The sequence below is a fragment of the Pimephales promelas genome, chromosome 9, assembly GCF_988280905.1.
Source record: "Pimephales promelas chromosome 9, fPimPro1.hap1.1, whole genome shotgun sequence".
Classification (NCBI taxonomy): Eukaryota; Metazoa; Chordata; class Actinopteri; order Cypriniformes; family Leuciscidae; genus Pimephales; species Pimephales promelas.
The window spans coordinates 18,651,120-18,665,657 of NC_142777.1; the positions used below are offsets into that span (position 1 = coordinate 18,651,120).

At 37.9% G+C, this 14,538-nt stretch overlaps 2 protein-coding genes across 3 annotated transcripts; one reads left to right on the forward strand and one right to left on the reverse strand.

Annotated features, from left to right (window-relative positions):
• The first annotated feature begins 272 nt into the window (after positions 1-272).
• Positions 273-4,474, forward strand: gpr137 (G protein-coupled receptor 137). Its single transcript, XM_039648758.2, has 8 exons — positions 273-380; positions 826-1,443; positions 1,533-1,582; positions 2,542-2,785; positions 2,962-3,105; positions 3,191-3,319; positions 3,781-3,896; positions 3,991-4,474. The coding sequence occupies exons 2-8, from the start codon at positions 1,099-1,101 to the stop codon at positions 4,082-4,084; spliced, it is 1,122 nt and encodes a 373-aa protein (XP_039504692.2). The 5' UTR covers positions 273-380; positions 826-1,098; the 3' UTR covers positions 4,085-4,474.
• A 1,030-nt stretch (positions 4,475-5,504) lies between these two features.
• On the reverse strand, positions 5,505-13,666 carry syvn1 (synovial apoptosis inhibitor 1, synoviolin). 2 transcript variants are annotated; one of them, XM_039648755.2, is made up of 16 exons: positions 13,427-13,666; positions 11,556-11,693; positions 11,380-11,472; positions 11,155-11,307; positions 10,676-10,724; positions 10,329-10,432; positions 10,033-10,159; positions 9,847-9,946; positions 9,687-9,752; positions 9,284-9,400; positions 9,045-9,196; positions 8,821-8,964; positions 8,600-8,740; positions 8,300-8,483; positions 6,486-6,598; positions 5,505-6,221 (listed from the first exon to the last, which is right to left on the reverse strand). In XM_039648755.2, the coding sequence occupies exons 2-16, from the start codon at positions 11,685-11,687 to the stop codon at positions 6,058-6,060; spliced, it is 1,839 nt and encodes a 612-aa protein (XP_039504689.2). In that variant the 5' UTR covers positions 11,688-11,693; positions 13,427-13,666; the 3' UTR covers positions 5,505-6,057. The 2 variants fall into 2 exon arrangements, with proteins under 2 accessions (XP_039504689.2, XP_039504690.2); XM_039648756.2 differs by having other exon boundaries at positions 13,431-13,662.
• Positions 13,667-14,538: the final 872 nt, after the last annotated feature.

Here is a 14,538-nt window from a genome sequence, read left to right on the forward strand (position 1 = left end):
TGCGGTAATGCAACAGGCGTCTACCACAAACCACCCCCACATAATGCTTAAATACAAAATACTTCCTGAAAATTAAGATGACGGGTCTCTTTGTTCCTCTTTTCTCCTTTTTGAAACTCCTCTGTACTTTTGAAGAGTTTGGAGAGAAATAATTTTAAGGAATGCATCCTTGTTTTCGTTACTTCATAGTGGGCGTGGTCTTGCATGAGGAGGAAGTCACGTTTGTTTACGTTTGTCATTACCAGTATGTACTGCTAGATGTCGCCATAGATGAGTCTCTCACTCTCACTAAGGCAGTGCATAAACACGAACCGGACTTTGGTGATGAGGGAAAGGATTTATTGGATGTGTCACGTCGATTACTTGTTCATTTTTGTAAGGTATTGTTGAATTCATTTTTGTAATATTTTAGGGTATTTTTAAAGAATGTGTATCGCATATTTATGTCAAAACCGCCCTATGAACTAGCAAATCGATTTTAAACCCTTATCTAGCAACGTTAGCCACACAGCTATGCACTTTGTATCGGTCTAAACAAAGTAATTTTGATACGAATGTTTCAGTGTTAGAATGAGTTAAACATTTAAAAACTATTAAAATCTGTGCTGTACACCGTGCAGACGAACAGGTCTAGCGAATAAACAAAAGTCGTGCTGTCATTCGCGACTGTCAAAACTGCCAATCAGTCACACTGTAATGGCTGTTGTCAGATAAACGATGTTTTTGTTTTCGAAGAGGAAAATTGTGTTCTTGATTTTTGAGTTGATGTGAAACTTGGCTATCTTACTTTAGTTACATTAAACGCTTTCACTTTTATTTTTGCAGATCACAGGTTGAAAAGGGAAATTCTCACAAAGGACTTTTTTTCCAGAAGAAGAAGTGTTGTTTTCGTCGTGTAGTTTGATCCTCGCTTCACCGTATGGGACAGTAATAGTATATCATATAATGATACTCAGACAAAGACAGTACGGCTGAATTTTATTTTTATTTGCTAATATGATTTATACTGACATTTTATGCCATTTTAGTTTTATTTTATTTTGATGTTCTGGGCTGTACATTCTTTTGTTTAAAATTTTTCTCACATCCATCATCATAATGCATATTCCAGTTCCACCTTCCCCCATGAGACCAGCCGTGGCCCCCTCGGTACAGCTGGGTGTCACGGTTCTTTACGCATGTCTCTATGGGGGTCTTTTTGTAGTGGTATACATTCAGCTTTGGTTGCTGTTACTCTACCGGCATAAGCGATGGAGCTACCAGAGTATTTTTCTTTTTCTTTGCCTGTTCTGGGCAGCTCTTCGCACAACACTCTTCTCGTTTTATTTCCATGATGCCCTTGCGGCCAACCACTTGTCCACTCCAGTCTACTGGCTCCTTTATTGCTTCCCAGTGTGCTTGCAGTTTTTCACTCTGAGTCTCTTCAACCTTTACTTTACTCAGGTAAGTCGAGTTAAAGTTACATAGAGAAAGATTTGTGAGATGTTTGCAAAATCAAGCCACTTCTTAATAACAATGTTTCATTTTGACAGGAGTTGCTCAAAGTCAGAAGTGTATTCAACATTGAGCCCAGCAAAGCACTGTGAGTACATTCACATACATGAATATTAGTTAGTGCTGTGTCAAGTGAATAAAATAATCAAATTAATTACATGATGTGAACATGAATTCATATATTTAATCAGAAATTAATTTGCACATCAAATGTAGCAGAGAAATTTTCCCCAAAAGATAGTCTTGATTGTGTTAAATAAGAAAAACATCAAAAAGTTATTATAAAAAGTTGATTTAAAATTAAATATTTGACATATTCAACATTTTACTCATAAGCCTTTATGGTTATAGCCAAAACAGTTTGGTTACCAACATTCTTCAAAATATATTTTCATAAATAATCATACAGGTCAATAAAATGTCATACAAATTTGAAACAACATGAGGGTGAGTAAATGTAACTAAACAGAATTTTCATTTTCGGGCAAACAAATTGTTTTGTTTTTTTTTTCGTTACACGTTATTTTTTCGTAACTAATTAAATTAACATGTTAAATCTACTGCCTTAATATTAATGGATATCATTTGTTTAATGAGAATTGTATGGAAGCTTGTTTCTGCCACTTTTTGTCTCACAATTCAGATTTATTTTCTGGAAAAAATTCTGAAAAAAAAGGGCAAAATTGCAAGATAAACTTGGATTTGTTTTTCTCATAATTGTGAGTTTTGTAACTTGTAATTCTGAAATTTTCTCTCAACACTGACTTTATTTCTCAAAATTCAGTATTCAAAACTCGTAATTCTGACTTTACAACTTGCTATTATGAGTTTATATCTCAGTTTCTGATATCTGAACTCGTATTTGTGAGGAAAAAGTCTTGAAAGAATTGCGAGTTTATATTTCACAATTGTGACTTTCCCCCCCCCTTTTTTTCAATTGCAATTTATAGAGTCAGAATTGTGAGATAAAAAGTTGCAATCACCTTTTGATTTATTTCGTGGCAGAAACAAGTTTCTCAAGAATTGTGTGTGAACTTTGACTTCCAGAAGGGCGGCTCGGTGTGTGTATGCCACCATGAGTGCCATCTTCCTGTGCGTCAACATAGTTTGCGCAAGCCTCGCAGATCATGGAGGTTCTGGTGGAGCTGGTGAAAATGCTTGGAGGCTGGTTTTGCTTCGGGTTCTGGTTAATGACCTACTGTTCATTCTGGAAGCTGTGTGTCTGGCCACATCTCTGCTCCTGTTAACTCGATTTTCGCCCACCACCACCCCCCCTTATCTACGCAGTAAGGTACATACTTTACAAGGACTTGAGCTCAAATGGTAGTCGCAATCTATTTTACTTGTTTAATCGGAAATATTCTGACGTAGTTTATGGTAAAGAATAAATCTCTGTTACTGTTCATGATAAACAAGACAAACTTTGGTAAAAAAAAAGCATTATTTCTAGATGTGTTGTGTTTACAGGGGCTTTGCCGGACTGTGGTGTTGGGGGCCGGCGTAATCTTGCTTTTCTCTAGCAGGGCTTGCTACAATCTTGCAGTGCTGTTTTTGTCTCAGAATCATAAAGTCGAGGCTTTTGACTATGACTGGTACAACATTTCTGATCAGGTGGGCAGTTGCACTTTGTGGGTTGCTAATGAAAGGGTATTTCTCTCACTGGTCAGTTTGTGATGGTTGTGTGTTCTTCTCAAAGGCTGACCTTCAGAATGAACTTGGAGAAAGAGGCTACATTATCTTTGGAGCAGTTCTTTTCATTTGGGAGCTGCTACCTACCGGCCTGCTCATTCTCATCTTCAGAGTTCGCCAACTTCCTCAAGAAAAGGTTTTTATTTTTTTGCTCATACACTCTACTTATTAACTCTCTTGTACTGTTTGGTCAGTTTTGCCTGAAATGTATTATTATTTTATTTATTTTTTTTACTTCATGTTATGAATGAATAGTAAGAAACTTGGTAAAGGGGTCAGCACTTGCTTTGTGAACTAAAAAAAAAATCATGGACATGATTTGAAAAGGTTAAATTGTCATGGTGCTTTTTTCAGTCATTCTTGTACTTCTTACATTCAAAAATGTCCGCATTGGAAATGAATGGGAAAAAGAATAAATTATGTTGCAAAATGGAAAACAGTCTTAATTAATTGTAATAATCTTTCACAATATTACTAGTTTCTGTGTTTAGTTCCATGACAAAAAGAATGAAAAGCAAACTAATCTGCCAATATATATATATATATATATATATATATATATATATATTGAGACGTTTGCTTTGTTGTTTATTTCAGAACTGCAGCCCGGCCATGTGCAACACACAAGCCTCACAGTCATATTTCTTTGATGATCCTCGAGGAATGGATGACACGGCTTCTCTCTGGAGCCACAGTATCAATCCTAATAGCAGGTAATGTGTTCATCAGGCTTTGAGTATTGCAACTCAGATATTTGACGTTACAAGTTGTGATATAGTGATTAAAACCGAGTGTCTGCACCAACAGCTGGTTTGGGTCGAGTGAGACGACTCCACTCCTCTTCAACAGGAGCGACCAGATCAACCAACACCACTCGCTTTACTCCACTCCACAGACCTAACCACTATGCAAAGCTGCAGAGATCTTCCTCTGACCTTCTCAGGCAATAGCACAGCATTACCTCTTCCTGTTGAGTAGCTCAATAGGTTTGTTTGCACTAATATGCATCAGAAGCATCTATACTTCTGAAATCGCACCTTGACTTTTTAAAGCTGAGCACAATTAGACTAGATGCTCATGATAAAAGGGACCAGATAATGATTTTACTACAAGGATTATAACCACATTTATCATTCATGAGAGATTCTTTGAAATGTATTAACAGATGTTATTTTTGCGTGTGGGATGGTGACCTTTCCATTTCAAATGGTGCATAGGGAAGCAATAAATTTGGTACTTTGTGCTCTGATATTTGCTAATTTACATTAATAAAAAACTTAATTTAAACATTTTCTTTTTTAACTCACTTTTTACATATTTATGGTTGCTCATGTATTGTTGGAATTTCACTAACACTCAGACTTATGAAACTGAATCTTTATTACTCATTTGAGATCATAAAAACAATCTTATCTGATTCAGAATTTTAATATTACCTTACGTTAATGCTTAGCCTGGATGCCAGCCTGAACCCCGCCCACAACATTTTTTGGTCGGGAAGTTCAGTCTGGACTCGATAAATTGAGAAGTAATTATAATCGGTTCAGAAATCGTCAGGCCAATCAAATTACCAGGGCGGGCTTTATACGATGACAGACAGATGATCTGCAGGGACGTAAGAGCGCTTGGGTTGAACTGGTTGGTTTCCCTCAAAAATGTTTAACCAAGGCTGCATTTATTTGATCAGTAATATTTTGAAATCCATTTTAATGTGAGAGCATGAATTTTCAGCTTCATTCCTCCAGTCACATGATCCTTCAGAAATCATTCGAATACACTGATTTGCTGCACAAGAAACATTTATTGATGTTGAAATGTTTTGTGTAAATTGACTTTTTTCAGGATTCTTTGATGAATACAAAATTCAAAAGAACGTCATTTAGATGCACGATATATCGGACACCATATTGGAATCAGACAATTTATGTTCATCTTTTAATGTTATCATTTTCAGCTCGATAAGAAAATTTGGCTAAGAAATAAAAGCCGATAAATAATGGATTATTTCTTTTAGCTGAGACACTTCAGATGCGCCCTGATGTTTGTTTGAAGTCTGTCGTAGGCTACATGAAATTATAATGAGAACATCATGTAATCAGGCTCTCAGAAATTATATTCAAATTTGGATTCAGATTTATCAGCTAAAGAATAATTTTAGAAATTTTCTGTGGCGGTATCGACCAAAATGTTCACGCCGGTGCATCACTATGTGAAATAGAAATCTTTTGTATCATTGTTCATTGATTCAATACGTCCTTGCCTGATAAAAGTATTCATTTCTTTGACCTCAGACTTCATAAACTCACCAGACATACACAAGACTGTTTCGAACAGTTTATTGTGCAGTATGTACATATCCTCCTATTAAAACACTTTATACATTATGTACATTAAGTTAATTTACTCATAATTGGTTCATGGTCATCTTTTACCCACAACCAAAGTAGATCTAAGAAAACAAAATCTAATATGTAGAGCTAGAAATAATGAAAATGCACAAAGAAGGGAGAAAACATCCAATTTTAAGGGCACATGAGAAATCCACAGACCTTATTGATCCTCTGAGAAACAGAAATCACATTCAGAGGAAAGTCTCGCCAAAACTCGATTCAATAGTCAAGGCTGACCTTCAGAGTGCAAGGTTTTTTTTAAATCTTCGCGTATGATTACCCAGAGACCAGTTCTCTAGCCGAGTCTTCTGTACACGCGACAATGACGAATCCTCATACACTGGGAAGTGCCTTGATGTGCTTCATTTAGATAACATCTAAGAACACATGAACTTTCCTCAGATAATCTGACATCTCAACATGAAAAGTGCCCAAAAAGTCTGTAAGAAGCGTTTCTACCGTCATGTATTTACGCATCACATCATCAGTGGTCAGGAGTGGGCGTGGTCTCCAGTTTACGGAGACGACGCCGCCTCAACTCGGCGGCGCTCGGCTCACCGTCATCTTCATCTCCCTCCATCCTGTCTTTGTCGTCCTCTGTGGTGGAGTCTGGTCGAGAGAATCCTGTAGCTCCATTCACAGATTCACCTAGGAACAAGAGAATACAATGACCCTGGTACTAACATGCGGCCCAGGTTTTAGTATAATAGTTTAGGAGAGTAGGAGGTGGATATAGGATATACACATACATACATACACTTGCGCGTGTGTGTGTGTGTGTAAATATAAAATATAACATTTCACTGTCAGTCATGCTGTGTATCAGGGGCCGAGTCAATACAAATATGACTCTCTTTATACAATGTTAGCTGTCATTCAGGAAGTTGTGGCAGTATTTTTTCTTCCACTCACCGCTCGGAGCGTCGTTCTCCTGACTAGGGGTTTCCGTGTTGACCGGGGAGGGTGAGGACTCCAGATTCACTGATGCACTCACTTCACCAGTGTTGGTTTCTGATCTTGGCGGACTAAACAGGAAGTTTAGAAGAAAAAAACACGGGGATTTCAGAGGTAGGAACTGGGCGTGCCACTCTATCAAAGCTTAAAGGGATACTCCACTTTTTTTGGAATAGGTTCATTTTACAACTCCCCCAGAGTCAAACAGTTGAGTTTCACCGTTTTCAAATCCATTCAGCCGATTTTCTTGATATTTAGAAGAATATCAGTAACCAGACAGTTTCTGGTCTCATTGACTTCCATAGTATACTATGGAAGTCAATGAGACCAGAAACTGTCTGGTTGTAAAATGAGCTAAACATGGACAAAGTTTCAAAAATCAAGTTGTACGTTTGATTCAGTGTTTCTGTTCTCAAAATACTCCTCCTTGGTTATTACAAGTTTCGAGTAAGGCCGTGTGTCCACCAAAGTGTTTTTCCATGCGCCTGGCGTATGTTTTCAATGGGAGCGCTTTTCAGCGTTCAGCGTTTTTTACTGATCGCTGGGAGTTGAAAAATGTTCAACTTTGGATAAAACGCAGCGCTCATCACTGTCACTTTTTACCCAGCCGTCCAATCACAGTGGAGGAGGGGCGGGACTCGAAAAAAACACTCGAGACCTTGTGTTTTCCTCCCAGCTTCCAGACGCTGTCAACGTTAAAGCTTTGCACGCTCGTGATTATTTAGCTCCGCCTACACGGCACGTCTCCACCCGCTCGGCTTTTTCCGGGAAAGACTAGGTACAGCCTATCTTTCTTTTATAAATATAATAAAACTAAAGACTTCTTGGAGATATGATGGACGCAATATTACTCTATAGGTACTCCAGATTAACTGAAACTGAGTGTTTCACCCTAGAGGTCTTCACAGTGCACCCGAGAACCGTCGACCCGGGACCCGTACGGGTTCGGGTCTAGATTTTAAATGATCAGCCGGGTCCGGGTCGGGTCCGAATCTATTACTTCGGGTCACGGGTCTGTTTAACATTGTGTGTAATACCCGTGCGATCGGAGTGCAAGTGCAATCTCAAGAGCGTGTCATGTTTCTATGGCAACCAGAGCTTCTGCAGAACCGTGCTTTACATTTTTTATATTAATTTATATTAATATAAATGAACGGTCTTGTTTAATCTTAAAGTTTTGGTGGTCAGATTCAGACTCAATGAAGAGCAGAGAGCACAGATATGATCAAGCTGAACAAGCAATCGTTATTATAGTTGGAAAACAGTTAAAGTTATTATGCGAGTTAACTCGAGTCAGAATGTACATGTGCAAGGTTGCATTTGTCATCCATCACCGTGACATCAAGTGGACTTTTAAAGCTGAAAAAATGAGTAGATTAAGCTTGGAAAAACGAGAGAAATAACATGGATAGAACTTTCTTGTCGGTGGATTGTAATGCATCACAGTCAGGTAACGTTAAAAGGAAGTGACTAAAGCTACTAAAATTAGGTAAGACAAAAAGTTTTATTTTTCGCAACTCGTGTGAAATAATATGCGAAAATCGGGTCCAGTCGGGTTTGCGTCTTCCTGCCGTGTTCGGGCCCAGTTTTCAAATAATAGATGGGTCCAGGTCGGGTCCGGGCAGTACATTTATGACATTTCTCGGGTCTGCACAGGTCCGGGTCCAGCTTTTGAAATGAACGACAGGTCCGGGTCTATTTCGGTTCGGGCATGAATTTTTGGACCCGTGAAGACCTCTATTTCACCCCCCCTTTAAGCAACACTTGCATACCTTAATGTAGCCACCGTGCTGAGGTAGTGGTGAATGTTGAGCATGGCGGCATCCAGCAATGTGTGGATGTTGTGAAGGCACTGCAACCTGGCTTCCAAACCTCGCCTGCCCTCCTGCTCCAGTTCTCGGAGCTCAGCCTCTGACATGGTGGATAGAGTTGATGGTGGCGGTGGCATGGATGACACTAGTAAACAGAGATCACAGTTTACTCAAATATCTGACCTGGAAGGTTTCTAAAGCATTTGTTCTACATGAAGTTTTATTTGTTAACAAGAAAGCATTTTGACCAGTCTGACATACTAAATGGTGGAGGTGGAGGCATCGGCAGCCATGGAGCTGACGTGAAAGGTGGCGGCATGGAAAAGGGGAATCCAGGGATAGCTCCAGGAGCAGCAGAGGCGCTGTCTGCAGTCGGCTGAGTTGAGCTGCTGGCTCCTGATTCTACATGACAGACGGTGAGAATTTTTTATGAGAATCATGGGTATTCTACATTTTCACAGGGAGGTAGAACAGATGTTCACCTGATCCCTGAGCTCCATCGGTACTGGTCTGTGGGGTGTCAGTAGCTGCCTGTGCTCCAGGGGCAGCGGGAGGAGGTGCGCCAGGGAAGGGACCCCAAAATGGAAACAACCCCGGAGGAAACTGAGGCATCATACCTGGAGCAACTGCACAGAAGTGTAGGCATACAATCTCAATTAGCAATCTTTAAAACCAAATTTCAGCAGATGAACCAGCCTGGTCTTACCATTAACAGGTGGAGGTACGGGTGCAGGAGCAGCTGGGGCAGGTGCTTGTGCAGGAGCTGGGGCTGGATTCTGGTTTGGCTGGGATGCTCGGAGGACATCCATACGACAGGTGGGACATGTCTGCTGTCTTTGGAACCATGAGCGCAGGCAACTACAATGAGAGGAAAAGACCATATGAAATAAGCTTGCAGGTATCAAGACCAAAGGAACTGAGATTTGTCAATCAGTGGACATGAACCTTGAGTGAAAGATGTGGTTGCACGGCAGTTTCTTGGCTCCAGTCACCATCTCTTCTCTGCAAATGATGCACACATTGTCGGTGGCTTGCAAGTCTTCAGGGGTGGCATCAGGATAGCTGTGACAAAGCATGGCAACCAGCGATTTGAGAAACACTCAGTAAACCATTAATACATACTCAACATATTAAAAAAGAAAAGACTTAATATACAAAAAAAACAAAATACAAAAACAGCATAAAATTACCATTAAATACACAATAAAATAAATACTTTTTACTAAACAAAACCCAAAAAAATATAAATAAATTAATACTAAAAACATTTGGTAATTAATAAAATAGATTAAAATCTTTAAAAATAATTTCATATTAAAAGATATGATTATTTTACAGAAACACTCACAGAGTATTCATATTACGAATGGCTCGTCGAGACATGATGGCGTCTGTTACTGCCTTCTTGAATTGCCTGATGAAGACAGACATTTTGAACATGACAAAAGAATAAAGACAAGCTAGACAGGGGTTCATAGCTGGAACCTGATGATGTATCCATCACTCACCTCATTGCGAGATACATGGGCCGAATGGCAAACAGAGGGAAGGTGTGCACTTTTATCATTATGGTCATGAACGCCATATACAAAAGCACCTTGATGAATCCTGAAGGATAAATATAATATCAGTCAATCTGTAAATGGGCTTATTTGATCCATAAGCAGCATTCGGTTCTCTAGTCTAGGACGTACCTGTAAAGAGCTCTGTGTACAGCATGTAGACAGCTTTATTGTCCCATGGATTCTCACTCTGCAGATCAACTGTATGTAAGGTGTACTTGATGAAGGTGGTGAGGACCATAGTCATCAGAATCGCATACTGAAATAAATGCAGAATTCATGTTACTGTAAAGTCTATGGCATTTTAAAACTCTAGTATAAAATATGTTCTGATTTCCAAATTGCTCAACTTCATCAAGTTATGGGCCACCATGTGAGACTTTAGGGTCAATGGGCCTTTCAATAATATTAATGAAATTGTTGTTCACCTCAAATCCAAAAACCAGCTGCACTGATGCCCCTCTTGTTATAATGCTGTGACACGCATGATTGACAAACAGAAAGTCTAACACTCCCAGCAACACCATAAGAGCTGTACCAGAAAAAAAAGAACAGTAGTGACACGCTCATGAAATGATGCAATACCACAACACAGTGACTCCGAAGGCAGTCTAATGTCAAATGCTTTAAAATTTTAAATGCAGGTGCAGCTCCAAAAATTTGCATGTTCAAAAAAAATGACTTGGTAAAGTAGTTTCATAAATAAAAGGGAAGTAAGAGATGTACTGGTGCTATAGAAAACAGGCCGCAGCAAACCCAGTCACAATGTACTCACAGAGAACTCTGAAGTGGAAGACCCATGATATATTTGGACTCCTTTCCATCTAACAAATTAAATAAAAACATTAGAATATATATTTGTTATATATATAATACATTTAGGGCTATATTTTTTTAGGGCTGTCACAAATATTTAATAATCACTCAATCATTTTTGGTTCAAATAAAGGATCAAAAGCAAGTCATCATGGTTTTACAGAACAAGACTGTTAAAAACAAGAAAGAAAAAAAAAATCACACTGATGTTAGTTCAAGTGTTTGTTCTTTAAATAAGTTTGGTTTTAGTTAGTTATTTGATGCTATAAAAACAGGGATGTGACTTCAATATTTTGTTCTAATAGTCTATTGTTGTTACACTTGATAAACAACATTTATTTTCCATTTAATTGAATCGCATCCAAATACTGTGACAGCCCTACATACTGTATATTGTATACATTGTATATAAAATATAACATTTCCATATTTACTCACAAAATCCACCCTGTCTTCAGCCAGCCAATGGAAGCACTTGAGGAAAAGCAGCAAAGTGAAAAGGGCCACAAAGCGAGGGGAAAAATCATCCCTGAAGACTGTAAAGGCCAAGCAGGTCTCCGTTACGGCATACCAGGAGCGTTCGATCAGGTGCTGAAAATATAAAGAATATAAAAATGAGAATGACAAAAATAAAAATTTGCCCTCGGACACTTGGACACCAACCTCCATTTCAGCAGCTCTTAGTTGCCCGAAGAAGACCTTCCGCATAAATTTCCCCAAAAGGAAAACCAACACGAAAGCCTGAATGTATAAAACCTGTCAAAGAAAAAGTACAGAGTTTAGTCTTTCACCTGTCTTTCCATCAACATTTGATACTGAATAAACCAATGGCGACTTACTGCCATACTAGGACTGCTTTTGGTGAGGTACACCACAGTCGGGTAGAACTGGTGCTTGAGGAAGTAGGCATGGGCAATGACTGTGCCAGTCAGTGCCAAACTGATGGTCGTCACAAGAGTGGCTCGCACCATCTTGCACTGCAGAGAGGAGAAAATGCTCTGAGCTTCAGAATCAATGATGACGACAAGCAACATTTCATGACACTCAAACAAATACTAGCATATTAACAACATTCAGCTGCAGGCATGTCATCAGCTAAAGGGGAAAACCTGAGCACACATCCCCCCTGGCAATTATTATAAAAAAATATTTTTCATCAAATTAAAAATTAAATATTTTATATTGCAATAATAAACAATTTTAATATCTATCTATCGATCGATCTACCTATCTATCTATCTAATAAACAGTGTTTAATAATCATGATAATAATACATTATATTATAATACAATGTTATTATTAAAGTATGAATTGGATTGTTATAAATAATACATGTTAATAATAATAATTATTATTATTATTATTATTATTAAAAAACAGAACAATGGTGAAATTAAAATTCTAACATTTTTGGTTGTCTTAATTTCTTTGTTTTCATACGTTAAACCATTGAGTATTTATTTTAGCTAAACACCTTATTGCTTCTCTTTGTTGAGAGCAACAGATTTATAAATGGTTCTCATTAATTCCCAGATGCAAATTATAAGCGATTCAAACACACAGCACTTGCACAATAAGCATTTACTGAAAACACAGTGCTCTTACAAGAACATTAAAAACATGCAGACTAGGCTGCTATGTATTTACTGGGCTGCCAACGTTTGAATTCAGTTTGGAGTGAGAATTGGATTCATGAGCTTGTGGTTCGATTTCGATATGGATTCAATATCTATTCATTTGGATATACATGGATATAGTACTTTTATAGTACCACATCTTCTCAAGGGGAAAAATCTAATGTTGTAAAGTAAACGAAACAGGGAACCCTGTCAGCTGGTACATTATTGTTAAAGATTAACTAAAGATATAGGTCACCAGAAAATGAAAATTCTGTCATTACATATTTTTTGAAGAATGTTGGTGGAAACCAGAGAGTTGACACGCACCAATTTTAATTGACATTATTTATGTATACAATTGGATATAAGGACGTTTTTAAGAATGTTACATAATAATACATTTTAATGGTATTAAAGTAAAAAATATAACAAACATCTAACTATACAGTTTATGAACAGTGAATGGCTTTTTGTGAGGTAAATGCAAGTACCTGAAAAATTGTTTACAAGCCGTTTTATCCATAAAACACTGATTGAGCTATTACATGTGACATGACATATTTCAGTAGCAAGTTGTAACTTACTGTTTACTGTGACATGCCCTCTCATGTTAGTTTACGTTTGAAGAGATAATAGTTTCACGTGAACTACCGCTTGAGAACAGTAAACAAAACTAAAACCCGTATAAATATGGAAAAGTCACCTGCCTCTCCCCGAGTAGACATTTCTAGTAAACTGAAGTGAAAGTAAGGGCCAGAATTACAGTAGGCATTTGCATAAACCGGGCATTTTTTAAATATTACTAAAAGCAGAAGTGACTAAAATTAAGCTTTAGTTACATTGTATTATGTTTTTCTTTTTTAACAATTAATTAGTTGCAGACTTTTTGAAAACAACATTAGCACAGAACAAGTTACAAGAATGCTACGAAAGAGTATGAGTCGTTATTAATCTAACTTACAACACAGATAATAAATACTGACTAAATCCGCGAAAACACGTTATAATAACCCGACCATATGCTGGCAAGTATGAACTGGCCGACTAGCTAAAAGCAGTCAGTAACGTTACTGAGATGTCTTAACGTTACCTACAGCCGCAGAAATCCGCTATTTCTGCTTTGGAGAGATGACCTCTTTTGCGTTCCTCTTCTTGTGACAGCGTCGTGCTTCTATCCTTCCATCTAAAGCAATCTTTATGCTTCCAAACTCTTGTAGTCACGGCTACGTGTTTATTTTTTGCTTGCTCTCGAGAAAGGCCACCTCATTTCCGGTGAGAGCTCATTCCTGCCAGTAGAGTGAAGACAGCACAGCAGCTTTGAGACTGCTGAACCGATCGCCTAACGTTACATGAGTTTCAATTTCAAAATAAAAGCATATCAACGATCACCAGTCCAATCATCTATGCAGTCCAACAAGCCAAGTTCGCATAGATACAATCGAATAATAAACAACAGATATAAACGAACATAAAAATATTTACAATTAACACATTACACACACTACCGCTCGTGCACATTATCGTGAGCGCGGCTGAAAATCTGTTAAACCGTAACGTAACAGTCTAAAGGCCACTGCACACTGATGGTTAAACCTGTAAACCAGTTTTGCCGTTTTATTATTTACGCTTCGGGTAGGTACATTCATAAAACGATCCAGTCATAGACTGTAAAAAAAGGTCCAGTTCGTTCAGATGCTATTTAGTTGTAATTGCAAATTATTGTTATTACTGGTTATTTTACATAAGTACTGAATAATATACACTAACATGGGTAGGTTTAATTGCTTGTAATTGTAAATAATTTAGAGTTATTTCTATAGTAAGTGCATGAAAAATGTATACCAAGTAAAATCAAGTTTTATATCTTATTATTTTGGAGAGACTGCCTGCAATGCTCCTCAAATTGATGTCTAAACGGTGATTTTAAAACAAATGCCTAGAACTAAAAATACTACTTGTCCAGTAGAGGGAACCAAATAACAGAAATCATGGTCCACTTCAGTCTCCATGCCCAAGGATTCTACTTTTAGGAATTTGTATAGAAAACACAATCATGCAACGCTAATGAAATACAAAACTGTATGTCTAAACTGTATCCATTCAATTGTGTGCTTTCTATATTGTTGATTTATAAACTGCAAGGACAAACTGTGCAAGGACATATTCCACTAGCCACTAAACGCTGATGTCTCAATCTTTATA